The sequence below is a fragment of the Phycodurus eques genome, chromosome 20 (genome assembly GCF_024500275.1).
Source record: "Phycodurus eques isolate BA_2022a chromosome 20, UOR_Pequ_1.1, whole genome shotgun sequence".
Taxonomy (NCBI): Eukaryota; Metazoa; Chordata; class Actinopteri; order Syngnathiformes; family Syngnathidae; genus Phycodurus; species Phycodurus eques.
Window position 1 is genome coordinate 5921725 of NC_084544.1, and position 16897 is coordinate 5938621.

At 39.8% G+C, this 16897-nt stretch overlaps 2 protein-coding genes across 2 annotated transcripts; one reads left to right on the top strand and one right to left on the bottom strand.

Annotated features, from left to right (window-relative positions):
* Positions 1-479: 479 nt before the first annotated feature.
* Positions 480-10190, top strand: fndc5b (fibronectin type III domain containing 5b). The gene is made up of 6 exons (XM_061664715.1): positions 480-808; positions 3766-3884; positions 4133-4331; positions 4928-5017; positions 6286-6483; positions 7746-10190. The coding sequence occupies exons 1-5, from the start codon at positions 685-687 to the stop codon at positions 6423-6425; spliced, it is 672 nt and encodes a 223-aa protein (XP_061520699.1). The 5' UTR covers positions 480-684; the 3' UTR covers positions 6426-6483; positions 7746-10190.
* Positions 10191-11195: 1005 nt separating this feature from the next.
* Positions 11196-16803, bottom strand: ldlrap1a (low density lipoprotein receptor adaptor protein 1a). Its single transcript, XM_061664840.1, has 9 exons — positions 16627-16803; positions 14000-14142; positions 13750-13862; positions 13568-13682; positions 13400-13472; positions 13110-13196; positions 12884-12999; positions 12759-12793; positions 11196-12146 (listed from the first exon to the last, which is right to left on the bottom strand). Exons 1-9 carry the CDS (start codon positions 16709-16711, stop codon positions 11999-12001), a joined length of 915 nt encoding a protein of 304 aa, XP_061520824.1. The 5' UTR covers positions 16712-16803; the 3' UTR covers positions 11196-11998.
* Between the last annotated feature and the right edge of the window lie 94 nt (positions 16804-16897).

Consider the following 16897-nt stretch of genomic DNA (forward strand, 5'->3'; position numbering starts at 1 on the left):
GCTTTTACAGCAAATATGGAATTTAACCAATGTTCTATTATATGTATCTAAAAAAACAAAAATGAGTTTATTGGAGAATAGAACACAACTTCACCCTTAACTAAATATTAAATCTCAAAAATTATTTAACATTTTTAATATATACTACAGCTACTAATAATAATAGATTCAAAAACTATGCATTGCTGTGATCCAGTCCCATGATTACTATTTTCTTCCCACACCTAATGCATGTCACAAAATATAATGGAGCTTTGACCTGCAACAAACATGCATCTACAGTATAATACAAATGCTTATACTAACCGTTTCTCTTTGTTCTACAATGGCAGGAAAAGGAAAGCAAAGAGAAGAGAGAGCGAAAGGCCTTTGAAACTGAGTGTAAGTCATGCTTTTCTCTTTTCCAACCTCCAAACTCAAATAACGAGAGAATATTTAGAGGAAATGAAGCCATAGGGTGAGAGAGAGAGGAGGGGGGAGTGAGTGACTGCGCCACTTCCATTCTCTTTACTCTCAGTGCTACGTTCCAACAGCCGGACACGCCTCTTCCTCCTCCTCATTATCATCCTCATCATCCTCCCGTGCTCCTCGTTACCCTCCTGCTGCGTCGAGCCTCAGTCGACGTCTATGCCTCAAACACAGGCAGCTCGGGATGTTGCGTGCTTCCCACGGGAGATGCTCTAAATGGGACACGCAGCGTGGAAAGACACGCTAGAAGAAGAAGAAGAAAACGCGGGAGGGATGCTTCGGTCTTGGTGGTGGTCTGTGATCCTGCTTGGCTTCGTCTCTGTGTCCCCCGTTAGTGCTGGTGAGTAATATAAGATCATCAAATGTAGACAGACGTACGGTACAAACAACACGTGTTGCTCGACGGAGCACAGGTCCGCGGCTCAAAATGGATTTTAGTGATGCATGTGTGCATCATCATTCACTTTGCATCACAGGGAAGTCTTGTGTAATCAGTGTGCTTGATAATCCCAAATGATATACTGTGTCGGTGATTTGATGTTAATGCAAACTTTATCTTGAAAATCAGTCTCGAATCGGTGTATTGTATGCATTTCCTCTCCCAGATTTGGGTGAAAATGGCAAAGAAAAAGTCACTAAGGTTAATACATAACAGCATATCACGGCAATCCCCAGATACTATGTAAATATGTATTTATGAGAATAGTCAAGAGTCTTGTCAGAAAAAAATGAATACGTGCATAAGGATGTAATTTGGCATTTTTTTATTTTAGGAGAATGTCAATCAGATTTTAGCAAAGAAGTCATTATTTTACAAGAAAATCCAGAGATGAGAAATGAGAGATTTTTATAAATCTTTTTCATTATAAAGAGAATAGTCATAGTATTACAATAAACTTTTATGTGAAGAGAATTGTAATTTTACTGTATCTTTTATACTAGGAGAATAAAAAAAATTGTGAATTTAAGAGTCATTATTTTACATGCAAATCCAAGTATTGAGAGATTTATTTATTTACAATTTTTATAGTATTACAAGAATAGTCGTATTGTTATAAGAAACAAATGTAACTTCACGTGAATGAAGTTGTAATTTTACATTTTTTATATTTGGAGTGAGGCGTCACAGTGGGCGATGGTTAGAGCGTCCGCCTCACAGTTCTGAGGACCCGGGTTCAATCCTCGGCCCCGCCTGTGTGGAGTTTGCATGTTCTCCCCGTGCCTGCGTGGGTTTTCTCCGGGCACTCCGGTTTCCTCCCACATCCCAAAAACATGCATTAATTGGAGACTCTATATTGCCCGTAGGTGTCAATTTTAGTGCGGATGGTTGTTTGTATGTAGGTGCCCTGCGATTGGCTGGCAACCAGTTCAGGGTGTACCCCGCCTCCTGCCCGATGACAGCTGGGATAGGCTCCAGCACGCCCGAGATCCTAGTGAGGAGAAGCGGCTCAGAAAATGGATGGATGGATATTAGGAGTAGGGGAAAAATACATTCTAGCAACTGAGTCATTATTTTACATGAAAATCCATAGTACTATGAAAGATTTTAAAAAAATATATACAATCACACCATTTTAATATTACCCAAAAAAGAATTAAGAGAATAAAAAAGTCCAAATAATAGGATGCTGGCATCGTATTGTTGCATTTATGTTACAGATGTTTTACGTTCACTTATTGAAATTGAAATAATTAATATTTGTGTGTTTAGGTTCATCAATGTGGCCTGAATACTCCTTTTGACTTCTGCGCTAAATACAGTAACATAAACACATAATATATAAAAAGTATGCGCAGCACATTTTGTTCTGTCAATCTGAATGTGTTGAGGAATGGCAATGGAATTTTTGATGCACATTAGCATATGAATCCTTGACTCTCTTGCTTTCACACATTTAAGCGAACGGTTTCCACACTTACTGTCGAGTTTTTTTTCAGAAGAACGTCACACACGCATTTGGTGATTATGATTTATTAGCATTATTAACCCTTGTGAAGCTGAAGAGGGCCGTGGTTTTGAAGGGGACTCGTGTGAGGAAATCCCTCGCTGCCGCTGTGTTGTTTTGTTTGTGCTGTACTCCCAACGTATCACATGCATGTTCGAACACCGCATATGCACATTCCAAGCCTTCTGGGGGCTACACGGCGTTTTGTCACCCTCAAAAAATGCAATTCCGTGTGTGTTATGTAATCCATTTTTCCTCTTGCGCTGTGTTGATGGTGTTAGTATTGAACAGAGAAAAGAAACTCGGAGACAGTACATTTGTCTTCATCTAATAAAATGATTTGACCCTCTTGTGCTTGTGAGACAATATGACTGCTCATCATATGGTGTGCGGTGTCCCAATACGGTGCGGTCGTCATGGCAACCCCCGTGAAAAAAATGTACGATAATTATTTGCTTGCTTTTTGTCTGATTCAGAATAATCTGTCCCATTATCTTGTCTGTTTACTCATTGGTGCTTACAATGCAAACAAATATTCTTGTAATCCTTAACACTGATGTCAAGGACAACATGACTGGTCTGCAAAGTGAATATTTGTCCCTTTTTAATGGCTTTAAAGGAAAATATACAGTGGGGGAAATATTTATTTGTTCCCCACCTGTAGTTTGCTCACTTAGAAAGTTGATTGGTTTGTTGGTTCACCGATTATGGTAACAGACGGAGTAACAATCGAAAGTGCATTAAAAAGCACCCAATACAAAAGTGATAAAATGTTATGCATTTTATTGAGTGAAATTCTGGATATTTGAATGTAATTTGTTTGCATGAGGCATGTACTCTCTAGGAGCAATCTCTTTCTATTTGGAAAGTGCATGCTAAAAAATATAAAACAATTTTAAATTGCAGATACACGACACTGTCCACTCCATATGGAGTCATCATAAGTGCAGGTGAGCACCCCAAGCAATTATTGTACATAAATGGGGCTTTTGTTGACAACAAATGCAAATGCAAACTATGATTGCTTTTAGGAAACATTAAACCACGCTGGTCTAATGGCTGATTATCACGTTCTACTATGTTTAGCTTGGTGCTTAACAGCAGCGCAGAAATGCACACGTGAAAGCAGGAAGATTAAAAGACTAACGAGAAAGTCGGCACTCGTCCAAATGTCACGGTGTGCTTTATTATGCTCAGTGTTAACAGAAATGAAAGATCACCCAGTGGGCGGAGAGGCGATGATCCGGCACAGCGACTTACTGTGCGCTCGTATTTTGTATGAATATTACATGACACATTATTAAGTCGTCTTTTTTTGTTTTTTTTCTCACTTGTTTTGTTGCCATGTCAGATGCCCCGCTGTCATCTCCGCTCAATGTGACCATTAAGGAGATTGAGGTCAATTCGGCCGTGGTCTCATGGGAGACTTTGGAGGGAGACCCCGTCATCGGATTCGCCATCACTCAACAGGTGCGTTAAGCCACAGTTCTAGGAATTTAAAAGTCATTAGCCTAGGGCGTCTCGTGGCAAACGTACTCACACTCTAAAGAATTCTGTCTGGATACTTGTTAAAAAAATTTTTAAAAACAGTTGTTTTACCTCTGTAGCCTATTTTGGTGTCACCAAGTTGTGTTGTCGTCATCTTTAAATACAACATTTGGAATGGTTTGTCTCTGGAAAAACTGATAAGAATGTCACTCTTGTGTTTGGTCCCCCAGAAGAAGGACGTGCGCATGCTGCGGTTCATCCAGGAGGTGAACACCACCACACGCTCCTGTACCTTGTGGGGTCTGGACGAGGACACGGAGTACATAGTCCACGTTCAGAGTATAAGCATGAGTGGGAGCAGTCCCCCCAGTGATCCCGTTCTTTTCCGAACCCCCAAAGAAACAGAGAAGTTGGCGTCCAAGAGTCCAGGTGAGGGACAGAAAATAGCACTATAAAAGCTACATGAAAAGAACTATTTTTTCCAGTTGTTTCAAATGCCATAAATACAGTTGGCGACATAAGGAGTCCTGATACCTGCACTGTGTTGTCAATAGGAACCCTATTTGACATTTCCCTACAAAATGAATCATCATAATTGACGTCTCTATTCCCCGCCCTCACGTATAGTGTACTGTTCTCCCTCTCAAATGCAGAGGAAACGGTTTATTTGCGGCAGCGCTTCCAGTTTTATCAGGCCCGACCCAGTTAGAGCGTCAAGAGGGGCCGCTTCAGAGGGACACTGCAAATATTAAAATGCTGATCCGCTACTGGCGGACTGATAAGAGAGGGAAGTGGGGAGCAACATATCTCAAAGAAACATCCCCCGGAAAGTATTTGTTTCAAATATACTTTAAAAGCTGTGCATAAATACAGGAAGAGCAAGCCAGCGAGTACTGTACATATTTTCTTCCTTTTTCACTTCCTGTAATGACCTTGTGTCCCAATACTTTGGTCTATGTAGTGACCTTGAGGAAGGGCAACATCCAGGACTTTGGGGTCATAGCTTTGTTGCGTTCTCTCCCCAGACGAGATCACATTGGAGGAAATGGGCCAGGCCGCTCAGCTCCGGGCTGGCGAAGTCATCATCATCGCAGTGGTTCTTGTCATGTGGGCAGGTAACGGTTCCATGCAGCAATGCATTATGGGTCACTGGAAGCGATACGCTCCCTATTGAACTGCCACTGACCAGTATGAGAGAGTGTGAAAGCGAGAGCACACCCGCTCCCCGTTCACTTGACAACTTGTAACACCAACGAGTCACATGACATACGGACGATTTTTGCTTTGATTTGCAAGCAAGAATTCAAGGTACTTAAGTTAGGCAGCTTGCAAATTCTTCTTCAAAAAAACTAAACAAAAAAAGAGACTTCAAGCTCTTTATTGTAATTCCCACTAGAAGTTTACTGTGAAACTAAATATCAAACCAGGAGAATTAGACGTATTTAAAATGACAACATAACTTTGCCTTACAACAGTGCATTTAGCCTAATGCTAACAAACAACGCTTTAGACAAGCTAATAAATAGCATTGGTGTTGCAGTGTTCTAACCCTTGAAGGCTATTGGCACACAAACGGTAGAACAAAACAAATACAAAGACTATAACAATACTCAGGGATGCCTTCCTTTTCCTTTGTGAAAAATGACTGATATGACTGCAGGTTACTGAGCCAGTTGTGAAACTCTTCTTCGTGTATCTCTATGTCTGCATTATACTGCCCCTAAGTCGCCAAGTCTCACACACCGGGAGCAGCACAATGTGCATTGAATTGAAGCAAAACATATGGCAAAAACTGTTCAGTTCTTTAAATCCTATTTAATTATGTCATAACTGTATATTTTTACAAATAAACAATATAAATGGGTGATATTTTTTGTATTTAAAAAAAAAAAAAACATGAGGCTGGAATGGATTGACATTTGTGTTCATTTCAATGGGGCAAGATGATTTGAGATACTGTACTGTGCCTCTCTGATAGTGTCAATAAAAATGAGCAGTCTCCTGAATGTAGAACTTTTACACATCTCTTGTGTAGGTTCTCATCAGATTTTTGCAGGCGTACCAAGTAAAATGTCTTATGAGTGTTTATTGGACATGTAAAGATGGACAGTACAAATGTTAAGGGGAAGGATTTTTAGGACAGCTTGTCTTTTTCCATGTTTAATTGGACCTCAAGGTATGACAAAGGTGGATGCATGTGTCAGGAGAAACTTGGCCTCCTGCCTCCGCCGGCCACACAATTCTCATCATCATGATTATTATCCCGCTTCTGCACCGCCCACGTCAATCTGCCCGCACAATTTTTTTCTCTTCTCTCTGCCGCTGTGTTTTTAATCTCGCATCGCTGCTTTTGACACGTTCAACCCCTTCTTTTGTGTCCCAGGTGTGATTGCGCTGTTCTGTCGTCAGTATGACATCATCAAAGACAACGAGCCCAATAACAACAAAGACAAGGCCAAGAACTCGTCAGAGTGCAGCACTCCTGAGCATCCACAGGGTGGGCTCCTGCGCAGTAACGTTTAACATCCACTCTCCATCTGCCGACCCTGCAATAACTTAACCCCCTCAATCCTCAGGACAGGTGAGCACTATGACTTTTTCAAAATGTTTTCACAAAATAATAAACATTAGCCATCATCCCCAAAACAAAAATGCATGATTTTATAAAATGCTGTATTTTTCTAAGTTTTTACAAACATGTACAAAACAACATACATAGCAGGTAAATAATGCCTAAACATATCAATTTTTTAATATATATTTTTTCAAATTTAATGTAATTAATGAAAACAATAATGAAATTTAAAAATACATGCCTAAATTATACTAATACCCGTAATGTTATTGGTATTACTATTCATTTGTCATTTTAGCACCTTTGAGGATGAGTTTACATTTTTTATCCTTTGTTTTTGTTTTTTTTACCAAAACAAAAATCTAATCATTCATTTACAGTATAGTATGTATGTATGTATCTATGTATGTGTTATGTATGTATGTATTTGTATTTATATACTGTAGGCACATTATAAGAAAAATCTTTTCTCAGTAATTTGACTTATATTTGTCCTTTTAGCATCTTGATTAGCAGAACAGTACTTTTTTTTCTCAATTTTACTTTGTACTGTATATAGTGAAAATCTTTGAACAAATTTAGTGCTTATTTTCTTGATTCTACTTTTTAAAAATGTATTATTTTTAAAAGCACGGTATGTTTTGAAAATCTTTTAACAAACATTTAAAAAACAATAACTTGTCCTTGTATACAGCATGTATATGTGTACTGTATATGCAGTATTTGTATGTACAGTGTAGATATTGCATACACATTTGTATATGTACAGAAATAATCTCATGTATACTGTCACTTACAGTACACGGAGGACTCCACAAATATAACCGTTATTGAAAAGTCATCTGCCGTGTGTGTAACACTTTGTAACACTTACATATGCCTGAACTTCATTCAGTTACATTTGTTTGAGAAATTATGGGAAATCATTGCATTAACATAAGCGGATTAAAAAAAACAAAAAACATCTGCACCTTTTGCTTGAGCTCCACCAAAACGTAATACATTTTATGTCCCCCTCCTCAAACTCCTGTTTTATGAAAATCCATTTTTGTGTAATTCTACTAACAAGCAAATGGGGAAGGAAACATAATCTCCTTGTCTGAAGTAGTGCAATCCTTCAGTGTCTACTTAATAAATATTCCAGAGTTATTTTAGCAAGCAGGATTAATGTTAAACTGTTGAATAGGTTTAAGGGGAGGGGGGACAAAAGATAAGCCATCAAAAAGATTACTATGGAAGTGCCTGCAATGCATTTTCTTCTATTTCAGAGCGTGAGAGGCATTCTGCAACCAAAAATGCTGGAATACAGATTCAATGTTCAACTCCACTTGGCACAATGAAGAATTGTTGGAAAAATCAAAGGCTTCTAACAAGGGGAACAATGGAGGATAAATCACGTTTTGTTGCGATCAAAAGCAGCCCTTCCTGTGGATATATTTGACTTGCTTCCAAAAGCCAATTCCTGATTGGCCCATCTGTTGTTTTTTTGGGCCGTTGCCCTCGATTCGCCTTTGTATCACCACCACTTTGGGTGATGCATGTCCTCGCCATCTTTCTGGCTTGTAGGCGCCCTTGACATTTCAGGAATAAAATGTGACAAGGTTTTTTACAGCACACCGTATTTCCCACAACGGCCGTGACTCACGCAAATTCTGAGGATCGTTAAGGGATTCCGTCATAAAGATTTTAAAAGTGACCTCTCACTACTTTTTAAACGAGCTTCCATGCACTTTAATGTCCAGAAGTTAACTTCTACACTCATCAAATTTTAAATGGCCCTGGATTGGATGCAAAATGACAGAGGCTGACTGTGCTTTAGTTGCGATACGGCATGTTGTAGGTATAGGGATGGGAATAATGCATACATAATGTGCATAATGGACAAGGCGGCCACATGCAGGCAGAGGGGAAAAAAACAATGAAGGACAATGATTAAAGTTTCAGGCCAAGATGCATCGAAGAATGGTCATTTGAGGTTGAGCTTGTTTTTTTGTTTGTTTGGTTTTTTTTACATTGTGGCATTGAGATGATAAAACACTATGCTATCTACAGTATATTTGTGTATGAATTATTGTTCTTTAGTGAAACCAAATGTATTTACAAAAGCCAGTGGAGAATTGTGCTGTGAGAATTCCAATCTATACCAAATAATATTCACTTATACTGTACCAGTGGCATTGTTAGGCTGAAGCCCCCCTAATGTTTAGGTTGTTTGTGGTTATTCAAAAATGTATGTGTATTATTGTTTGAATGGACGTGTTTGGACAGATGGAAAACTTAGATCAGCGCCCCGCCCCCCGCTGACAAAATAATTATCGGCAGTGCAACACTCCTGGGGGCCCACCAATCACTTAATCATTAGTGACGCCCCTGTTTTTCACAGTTATGTTGACACTTAATTTACGAAACAAATACAACAACGAAAATGTTTTAATATTTAGTTGTTTTACTAATGCACCCTAGTTGTTCTACTAGTGGCCTGAATTGTCTTACTAGTGAGGGCAAAGAGCGTACTCGTACATAGACAATTCAGTGCACTAGTAGAACAACTGGGGCGTGAGAGCCACTCTACGAGTACATCCTAGTTGTTCTACTAGTATGCATAATTATCATACATTCGTGGAAAAATTCACTAGTACACATAATTATTCCAATAATGCGCGCTAGTTGTTCTTCTCGTGTGCATAATTGTCATACAGTAGTGGAAAAAAGTCACTAATAAGACAAGTGCACTCGAGCTGCTGTACCAATGTGTACGAGTGTCATTCTCCGTGTTCTACTAGTCTGCCCTAGTCATTCCACTAGTGTGTGTCTTACTAGTGAGGGCAAAGAGAAAACTCGTACATGGTCAAGCACTAGTGGGCGATCCAAAAATGCTCGAACGTCTTCTCATATCTTCCTCTTATACTTTGTGTTGTATCTCTCTGACTCCCAACGCAGCCTCCCTCCCTCCCGTTTCTCATTATCTCCACTCCCAGCCCCGACTCCCATTAGTCCGCCTTCTCCGGCGTCCGCATCAGCGTTTTTTCGCCTCATTTGCCCTCACTGCCGACGCCTGTGTCCTTTTGATTGTTTGTCACACTTTGCCTCAACACCGCCTGGCCAGGTTGTTGTCAATAAAATCTGTCTTGGCAAAGAGAAGTGTAATACTATGTTTATTATTGTGATGGTCGTGTGCAGTGGTGTAGAACTGCATCTTATATCTGTCAAGGCACAATTTTGTCTTGTGTTCCTAATGTTGTGGCTGATGAGTGTGATTTATTTCTTTTATTTTTTTTCCAGCTTTTGAATGAACCTCACTTTTGTCCCACTACAAAATTGTTGAACGGAACACCTGTAAAATCGATTGTTGCTTAATTGTCTGAAAGCAATTGCGGCAAAATGGAGTGCACTGTTTTTGTATAAATAAAATCTTTTTTTCATTTTTTAGAAAAACAATGTTCAATTGTTTAAACAATTGCTGTTAAAAAAAGTATATATACATTCCATCTACAAATTAAGTTCAGTTACAAAAAATTGATCATTAATTTTCTCCATTGTCAAGTGAGGAAATTAAGTCAAATGGCCGTCCTATTTTCCAGGAAAATGTGAATGTTCAAGTATGTATCACATATGTATTATCAAGAAATAAATATTTTCAATGTACTCGTTTATGGCGCTGTTCGTTAATCGTGGCCGGGGGGGCATTTGTTTACACCGCTGCAGTCCATTACCAGGCGTTTATTTGCGCAGTACTGTGTCGTCTAACTGAACAGAATCACGCAGCTCGTAAGGTTTTGGGTGAAGAAGAGAACGTTTGTGTGTGTGTGTGTGTGTGTGTGTGTGTGTCAAATTTTGGGGTGTGAAGTGAGAGATTTTTTCGATCTGTGTTCCGAGGTCTAATGTTATTTTTGTCCTATACCTCATAGCATACAGGCTTTGTATTATATCACTGTGGTCATCATGTGACTGAAGCATTTTGGCCCCCGTGTTGGGGAAAGAAAAACATTATTAAACACATTTCTCACTTGACCTTTGAGGCCTTTTCAGCACCTTATTTCCATCGAAATGCACCATAAAGTAAGCATTTGTCCATACTCTTAAGAGAGCAAGTGCACTTTTGGCCTTTCCGCGCTTTCTCAGTGTGCCTGCACGCTTCCCTCAAACCAAGCGTGAGGCGAATGTTAAATAATGCAGGTGGTTAAGTAAGAAGGGTGGGACACACGACTAGACCACACGAGTTTCAACCTCCCAGAATCGAGTGCGTAACGTGACTAGACCACGTGTGTGTGTGTGTGTGTGTGTGTGTGTTGGAAGCTCTTTGTGCATTTTTCTACTAGTGGGCTGAATTATCTTACTAGTGAGGACAATTTACAGTACTTGGATCTTAAACTGGATTTCAAGTAAATGCCGGAAACGTCTTTCCTTACGTGTGGCTGCGTGTGTATGCCAATATCTTAAGTCACAACAAATATATTCACTTTGAATGTAGGACAATAAAGCCCGCAGATATTTCGCGACAAAAGACATCTCCTGGCAGTGAACGGTACATAGAATGTCAAGACAAGTCCCCGTTTGACGGCTCTGGTGCAACATTGCCACCTGCTGGTTAAATAGTGAACTGCACTTTTCTCCCAATCGTTTGTTTTTTTTAGTGTCTCAGACGTCACTAAAAATACAGCGTAGCCTCCGTATTTATAGATGGAAAATGAATGAGGGGAAAAAAATACACACCAACCGACTTAAGAGTTAATACTTTTAATACAATAATTAATGTCATAAAATAATGTACGCACAAGATCAGCTGTCCTGTAGCTCACAATCATCACATTAGATTACTCACATAGTTGCACAGATCACACACTTCTTTTGATCTGTGCAGCTTTTATTATTGCTTATTAAAGATTGTCTTAGTCATGTTAATCATACCAAAAAACTAAACAAAACCAAAAAAACTAGGGAATTCCACAGTCACAGTTAGGCATTCATGAATTTGCTATTTGCAAGATTTTTATGGGGGTTCTAACCTCTGTTATTCACTAAAAAAGTCATCTATTCACTGTTTTTCTGCTCAAGCCAAAGCCATATCTAGTATAAACAAAATATTGCTTTGGTGCAATCTTGTGGAACTGTATTGAACTAAAGGGAGGAGCTTCATTTCGTCAGGTCGTAGCCTTGTCTAATAGAAAGAAGTGCTTTGCCGCCATCTGGTGGCATCAATACACAATTACAAACCTTTTTGGCTTGCAGATTTTCGCAATTCATGGGGAATGCTCTATTATTATTACAACACAAAAACAGCACAAAAAAATTTAAAATAAACAATAAACTGAATTTACTGAGGTCAACATGCTCCATACAAGTGCATATTAAATTAAAGTCACTATTACTCTGCTTATTTTAACATGACGCTTTTGGGAATGGATATAAATGGATATTTGAAGCAGAAAATTACTACGACTATGGGTCTCCAGCCCATGTCGTGGCCATAAATACACAACAATTCCCATCAGCTGTACGTACATTTGAAACTGCCTCTTGCTTAAAGGTGATCAGAAACTGAGAATGTCATTCTCAAAGAGCGGCCAGGGGTGGTTCCATTGGTGCAGCCCCAATCGGGTGCCCTCAGCCAGTCTTGGGGTATCAGCCCAACGTCCAGGATCTCCGAGTTAGTACGCGACACGGCTAGTCTGGTGGGGTGGGTGGGGTGCGACAAATAAACAAGTCACATTTAATCGAACATGTAAATACAACTTTGCTTTCAACATATTCAGTTCCCTTGAAAAGGAAATCAATCAGATTGTACGAAGCCAAAAATTAATCAGATTCTGTTTTTTTTTTCAGAGGAAATTAGAGCAAAATGAAATAAATCACATTATTAAAACCAGCCAAGCGCAAATTTATGCGACAGTGTTTTTGAGGCGCAAAGTGATTTGTGTTAATCATTAGGGTTATGACACAAAACTGTTGACAGCGATACTCGTCACCTGGAACTGAACCAGAGCTGTCCAGCGCACAGCTGAAGACACAAACACACCAAAGTTTAGCTTGTAAAATTATTATAATTGACAAGATATTGGCATAATTTGTTGTTTAGATCATGAGGTGGTATTGTACACTGTAAGTATATTGACTATTGTATTGCAGTTATTGGTGGTCAATTCAACTATTTGCTTGGTTTTCATCATGCAGTAGTACACAGAAATCAACAAGCAAGGGGTCAAACTAAATAAGTGTGTGATTTTATAAGGGGAATTAGTTCCACAAAAAAAGCGAAAATACTTAAAATACGCCAAGCTCACCTGGAGAAGGCTTCGTCCAAATCATTGTGTAGTTTCTACATTTTGAAGAAAAAAAACAAAAAGCTTTACGTCCTCAGACATCATAAAGTAACTTTTTGTAATTGTGACACAATTCTGTATCTTACCCAAGATGGATTATTATTACGCTCAGATGTCCTGTGGTTGTCCAGCTGATCAACATTCCCATTGGTTTCTGCTACGAAACTGTCCTCCAAGTCCAACAGGTTGAAGGTGGCCACGTCTTGCAGGATAGAAGACAATATATAAGTTCTCATGGAGACTGTCAGAGTTACAGTTATTGAAAATAATGTGTATTATTGTTGTGGTCGTAGGTGGTGGCAGCGGTGATACCTTTGGCTTTGGGGCTGGAGGATCTCTCGAAGTGCGAACTACCGCCGACCTCCTCGCCTGAATCGGACTGGACTCGCCTTCTTTTCTCTAGAACACAGGCCATAAACGACATCTACGTTCAGGAAGTTCAGGACCCTTTTCCGAGCAGATTGGGGAGGATAAATCACTCGACAGGATAATTGGTCAGGTGAGAATAATCTTTCAGCACATCCGAGAATCATGCCGTCGCTGACTTGGTTCGTAAGGCAAATTCTGCCCTATTATTATAATTATTGTTATTCTATACGTACCTTCTACTCTCACTTGCCAAAGTTCAAAAGCCACTCCGAAAGCCTGAGCTACTGTCAAAGCTACAGCACGAGCCTATGACAGACAACATACAAACATGAATTAGAACACGTTCTTGTCAAACAACTACGACGACTAACTGGACAGATAAAGAGAGCACCGTTGCTCACCACTTTCTTCGCGGAGCACAGGTAGGCGTGGCACTCCAGTGTCCCGTTGAGGGTGTTTTGAGCGATAAACGCAAACAGTCTGTCATGCACTTTGTCCACCGTACAGTAGGATATTCTGCAAGAGCGCGGTGAGAAATTAAGACAAATGTAGCACACGTGATGACAACTGGCACAAACATTACCTGTATATGGAGATGTTTTCCATGAAACTGTCGGTGGAGCGGTCGAAAAGGGTGATCCCTTGAGTGGACACTTTAAGCACGACTTTCTGCGCTTTCTTCCCACTGGCTTTAGCCTGACAAACAAAGCAAATCTGACGTCTTCCAATCGACCTTTTAACCTTGACGTCACCACTAGTAAACAAACCCTTACATAGCCCGTGGGTGCATTAAGAGTGCGTTGCACGCACAACCCGAGAGTTTTCACTCTTACCGTGGCAACAATCCTCTTTACTGCCGCCGCTGCCAGGTCCTCGCCTTTGGGCTGGTCCACTAAGGTCATGCCGAGGTGACGGATGTTAAAGGTCATCCCCGCCAAGATGGTCTCTCTTGTGTCGGTCCAGTTCTCTGAAAGCTCTGTCGAATTTAAAATGAAGACATTGTGTAACTAAATCAATGGGTGATGCTGCTTTATAGTCATGGCCAGAGGTGGGAGTAGATGACATTTTGTGCAGGTTATTAAGTAAATCTCAAGTCTTAACCTTCAAATTTCAAGCAAGTTCCAATTTACTGTGGCAGCAATCAAGCAAGTCGAGTCAAGTCATTACTTGGGTTCCGCAAGTCAAAAGTCATGTCATACAACCTGTAACATCAACACTTAAGTTCATTAGCTGTACTAAAACATTCACAATCACCATTTTTCTTTTAACCATATCATCTATTACTTGATTTTCTTCTCAATGTCGTAGTCGTTGTGGCTCTTATCTTTTGAGTTGCAAACCTTGCACATTGCTGTTCCGTTTTATCAAAAATATAATACAAATGTAATCAACTTCGGACTCTTCACACTTTTCGAGGCTCTAACTGAGAAAGGAGTGAGGAGCATATTGTAACTGCTGAAGGAGCAGCCGTGTGGTTTCTTATCAGTTCTGGTACCGTCCAGCCCTGACTCTGGAGCTGTGTTAACATTCATTTCCTAAGAGCAAGAAAGGAGGGGAAAGGGTGGGTGAGGGGGGAGGCTTGACATACATGGCAGCTAAAATAAAGTCACACTGTGAGCAATAATAATAATAATTTAAAAAATTTAAAAAAACAGCCATATAAAGAGTGGTATCGAAGCAAGTGAATATTCTATCCATCAGTTGAGACTCTGGAGCATCTATTTCCATGATGGTCCAAAAGGGCAGACAGTTGGGTAAACACACAATCTCCATGGAAACCGTCAACTGTGTCCATGCACCTCTGGAGCCAAACATTCAAACAAAAAAATCTAAGTAAATGTACGTAACCAAGGCACGACGTATAGATTAACGTGCATATTTACCACTGAAAGTGGATTACAAGTGCAGTTGAGGGGGTGGATGAGCAAAAAGTACTTGAAGTTTCTTCTATTTAAATGGTGGTGCTGGACTTGATGAACAGCTGGTACCATTTAATATGTGTAAATGGCCCAGCCGTGAATACATTTAACTACAAGTATCATTGTAACTTTATGCAAGCTAGGCCTGGGTAAAACCTGGGAAGTCTGTTAATACATACAGCTCGGCCCTGGTGAGGAATGTGTTCTCCGAAGCCCAATCCTGTACAGTACTGTAATCTATACGACAATGTGCTGCTTCTAATAAGTGGGTCAGTAGCCGCATTTACCAGGAAGCCTTAATTCCGCTAATAATCGGTGTTAACAACACGATTACCATAAAATACCTCCTTCGAAGAAACAAAAAAATCCAGCCAATTACAGACAAGTTTTAAATCAGATTTTTTTTTTTTTTTTTTAATGATTTTGTTGATATGTCATCATAATTGTTCAAATGTTAAACGGGGAGATTCCACACCTAAAATTTAAAACTGAAGAAGTCTTTTGGATTAAAGGTGAAACGTTTTTAACAAACAAGAACAAGCCAGTTGCCTTGATGCAACTTTTGCGGGTTAACTCTCTCGGACACTTCAACTGTCTTAGAAGTGTCAAATAATTCCACCTCTTCTTGACCTTGCGGGAGCCTCGTGGCATTGCGAACATCTGAAGATTGAAAGTCTCCGTTTACAAATAAAAACAAGTGAAAATCGTTAGGTTAGATACATTCGAGTCCGCCTGTTTTGTTAAAAATCGCTAGTCGCAACGCTTCATTGCAGAAGGAAGCACGTCAGCCGCGAAGGTAAGTTCCCAGAATAGTCCCCGCTTATTACACTGTCTCGTCAGCGCATCTTTTTAAAAAAAGAAAAAAAAAAAAAAAAAACGTTTTTTTTTTTTTGGGGTAATTGCATCAGTCATGGCGCTTAAAAGTAACATTTGGGAAGATGATGTAACCACAGTCGTTAGCTTTAGCCTTTTATCTTGTCGGGGGCTCGGCGCTAGCACAGACTTTGATGGGCACGGCTGACGGCTGCAACTTGTCGGTAACATTCTAAACACCTGAAAAGTAGTTGTTTTGGAGATACAAATATACCACCACTATGTTTTCCGGGTGCCTATCATGACAATAAAAGGTGATTCTATTCTATTCAATTTGAGACCCTCCTCTGACATTGTATCGGTCAAAAGGAAGTGGAAGTGTTAAAAGAGTGCTCAGTGTATCTTTAATTAAAATTAAAAGCAAAAACACTTTATAGCAAAGCAATAAACAGTCAGTGACATCACATCAGGAAAATGTACTTGTTACTTAAAGTTGTCACTCCATTCTCAATAAACAAACTATGAGAAATTTGAGAAGGTCTACATACATATTTGAGTGGATAATCTTTACACAAAATAAGTCAAAACAAAAAATATATTCATGCAATATCAACCTGATTGGCGATCAAATGAATTAAATTGCACCGACTTTTATTTTTAGTTTAGTTTTTCGGGGGGGGGAACAAACCAAAAAAAAACACACAAAACAAAACATATGTACATCTTACTTCGGTGTCTTCCGACAGTCCAAGACTGTTTAGCCACACTGGGTCTTCGGATAATTGCTCTCCCAGCCGACTTCAAGGCATCCATATCGGCGTAAAACGTGCAGAAAATCCGGAGAGGTGAAATGAAGTTTGACAAGTGTTGACCGGCGAACTCTTGGTGGCGAGTGCGTCCTCGTGGTGCCTTCATCGCTGTCTGAAATCTAAGCACTCACACGAAATAACGCAATAAAGCCAGTGAAGCTGCATTCAAAGTATATCGGAAAGTAAAGCG

Coding starts and splice junctions, on each gene's coding strand:
- fndc5b (XM_061664715.1), top strand. CDS start 685: ATGGGACACGCAGCGTGGAAAGACACGCTAGAAGAAGAAGAAGAAAAC. Junction 809..3,765: donor TGTGTCCCCCGTTAGTGCTG/GTGAGTAATATA, acceptor TTGCCATGTCAG/ATGCCCCGCTGTCATCTCCG. Junction 3,885..4,132: donor GATTCGCCATCACTCAACAG/GTGCGTTAAGCC, acceptor TTGGTCCCCCAG/AAGAAGGACGTGCGCATGCT.
- ldlrap1a (XM_061664840.1), bottom strand. CDS start 16,711: ATGGATGCCTTGAAGTCGGCTGGGAGAGCAATTATCCGAAGACCCAGT. Junction 13,473..13,567: donor TGTGCTCCGCGAAGAAAGTG/GTGAGCAACGGT, acceptor TGTCTGTCATAG/GCTCGTGCTGTAGCTTTGAC. Junction 12,147..12,758: donor TTGGACGAAGCCTTCTCCAG/GTGAGCTTGGCG, acceptor CCACCCCACCAG/ACTAGCCGTGTCGCGTACTA.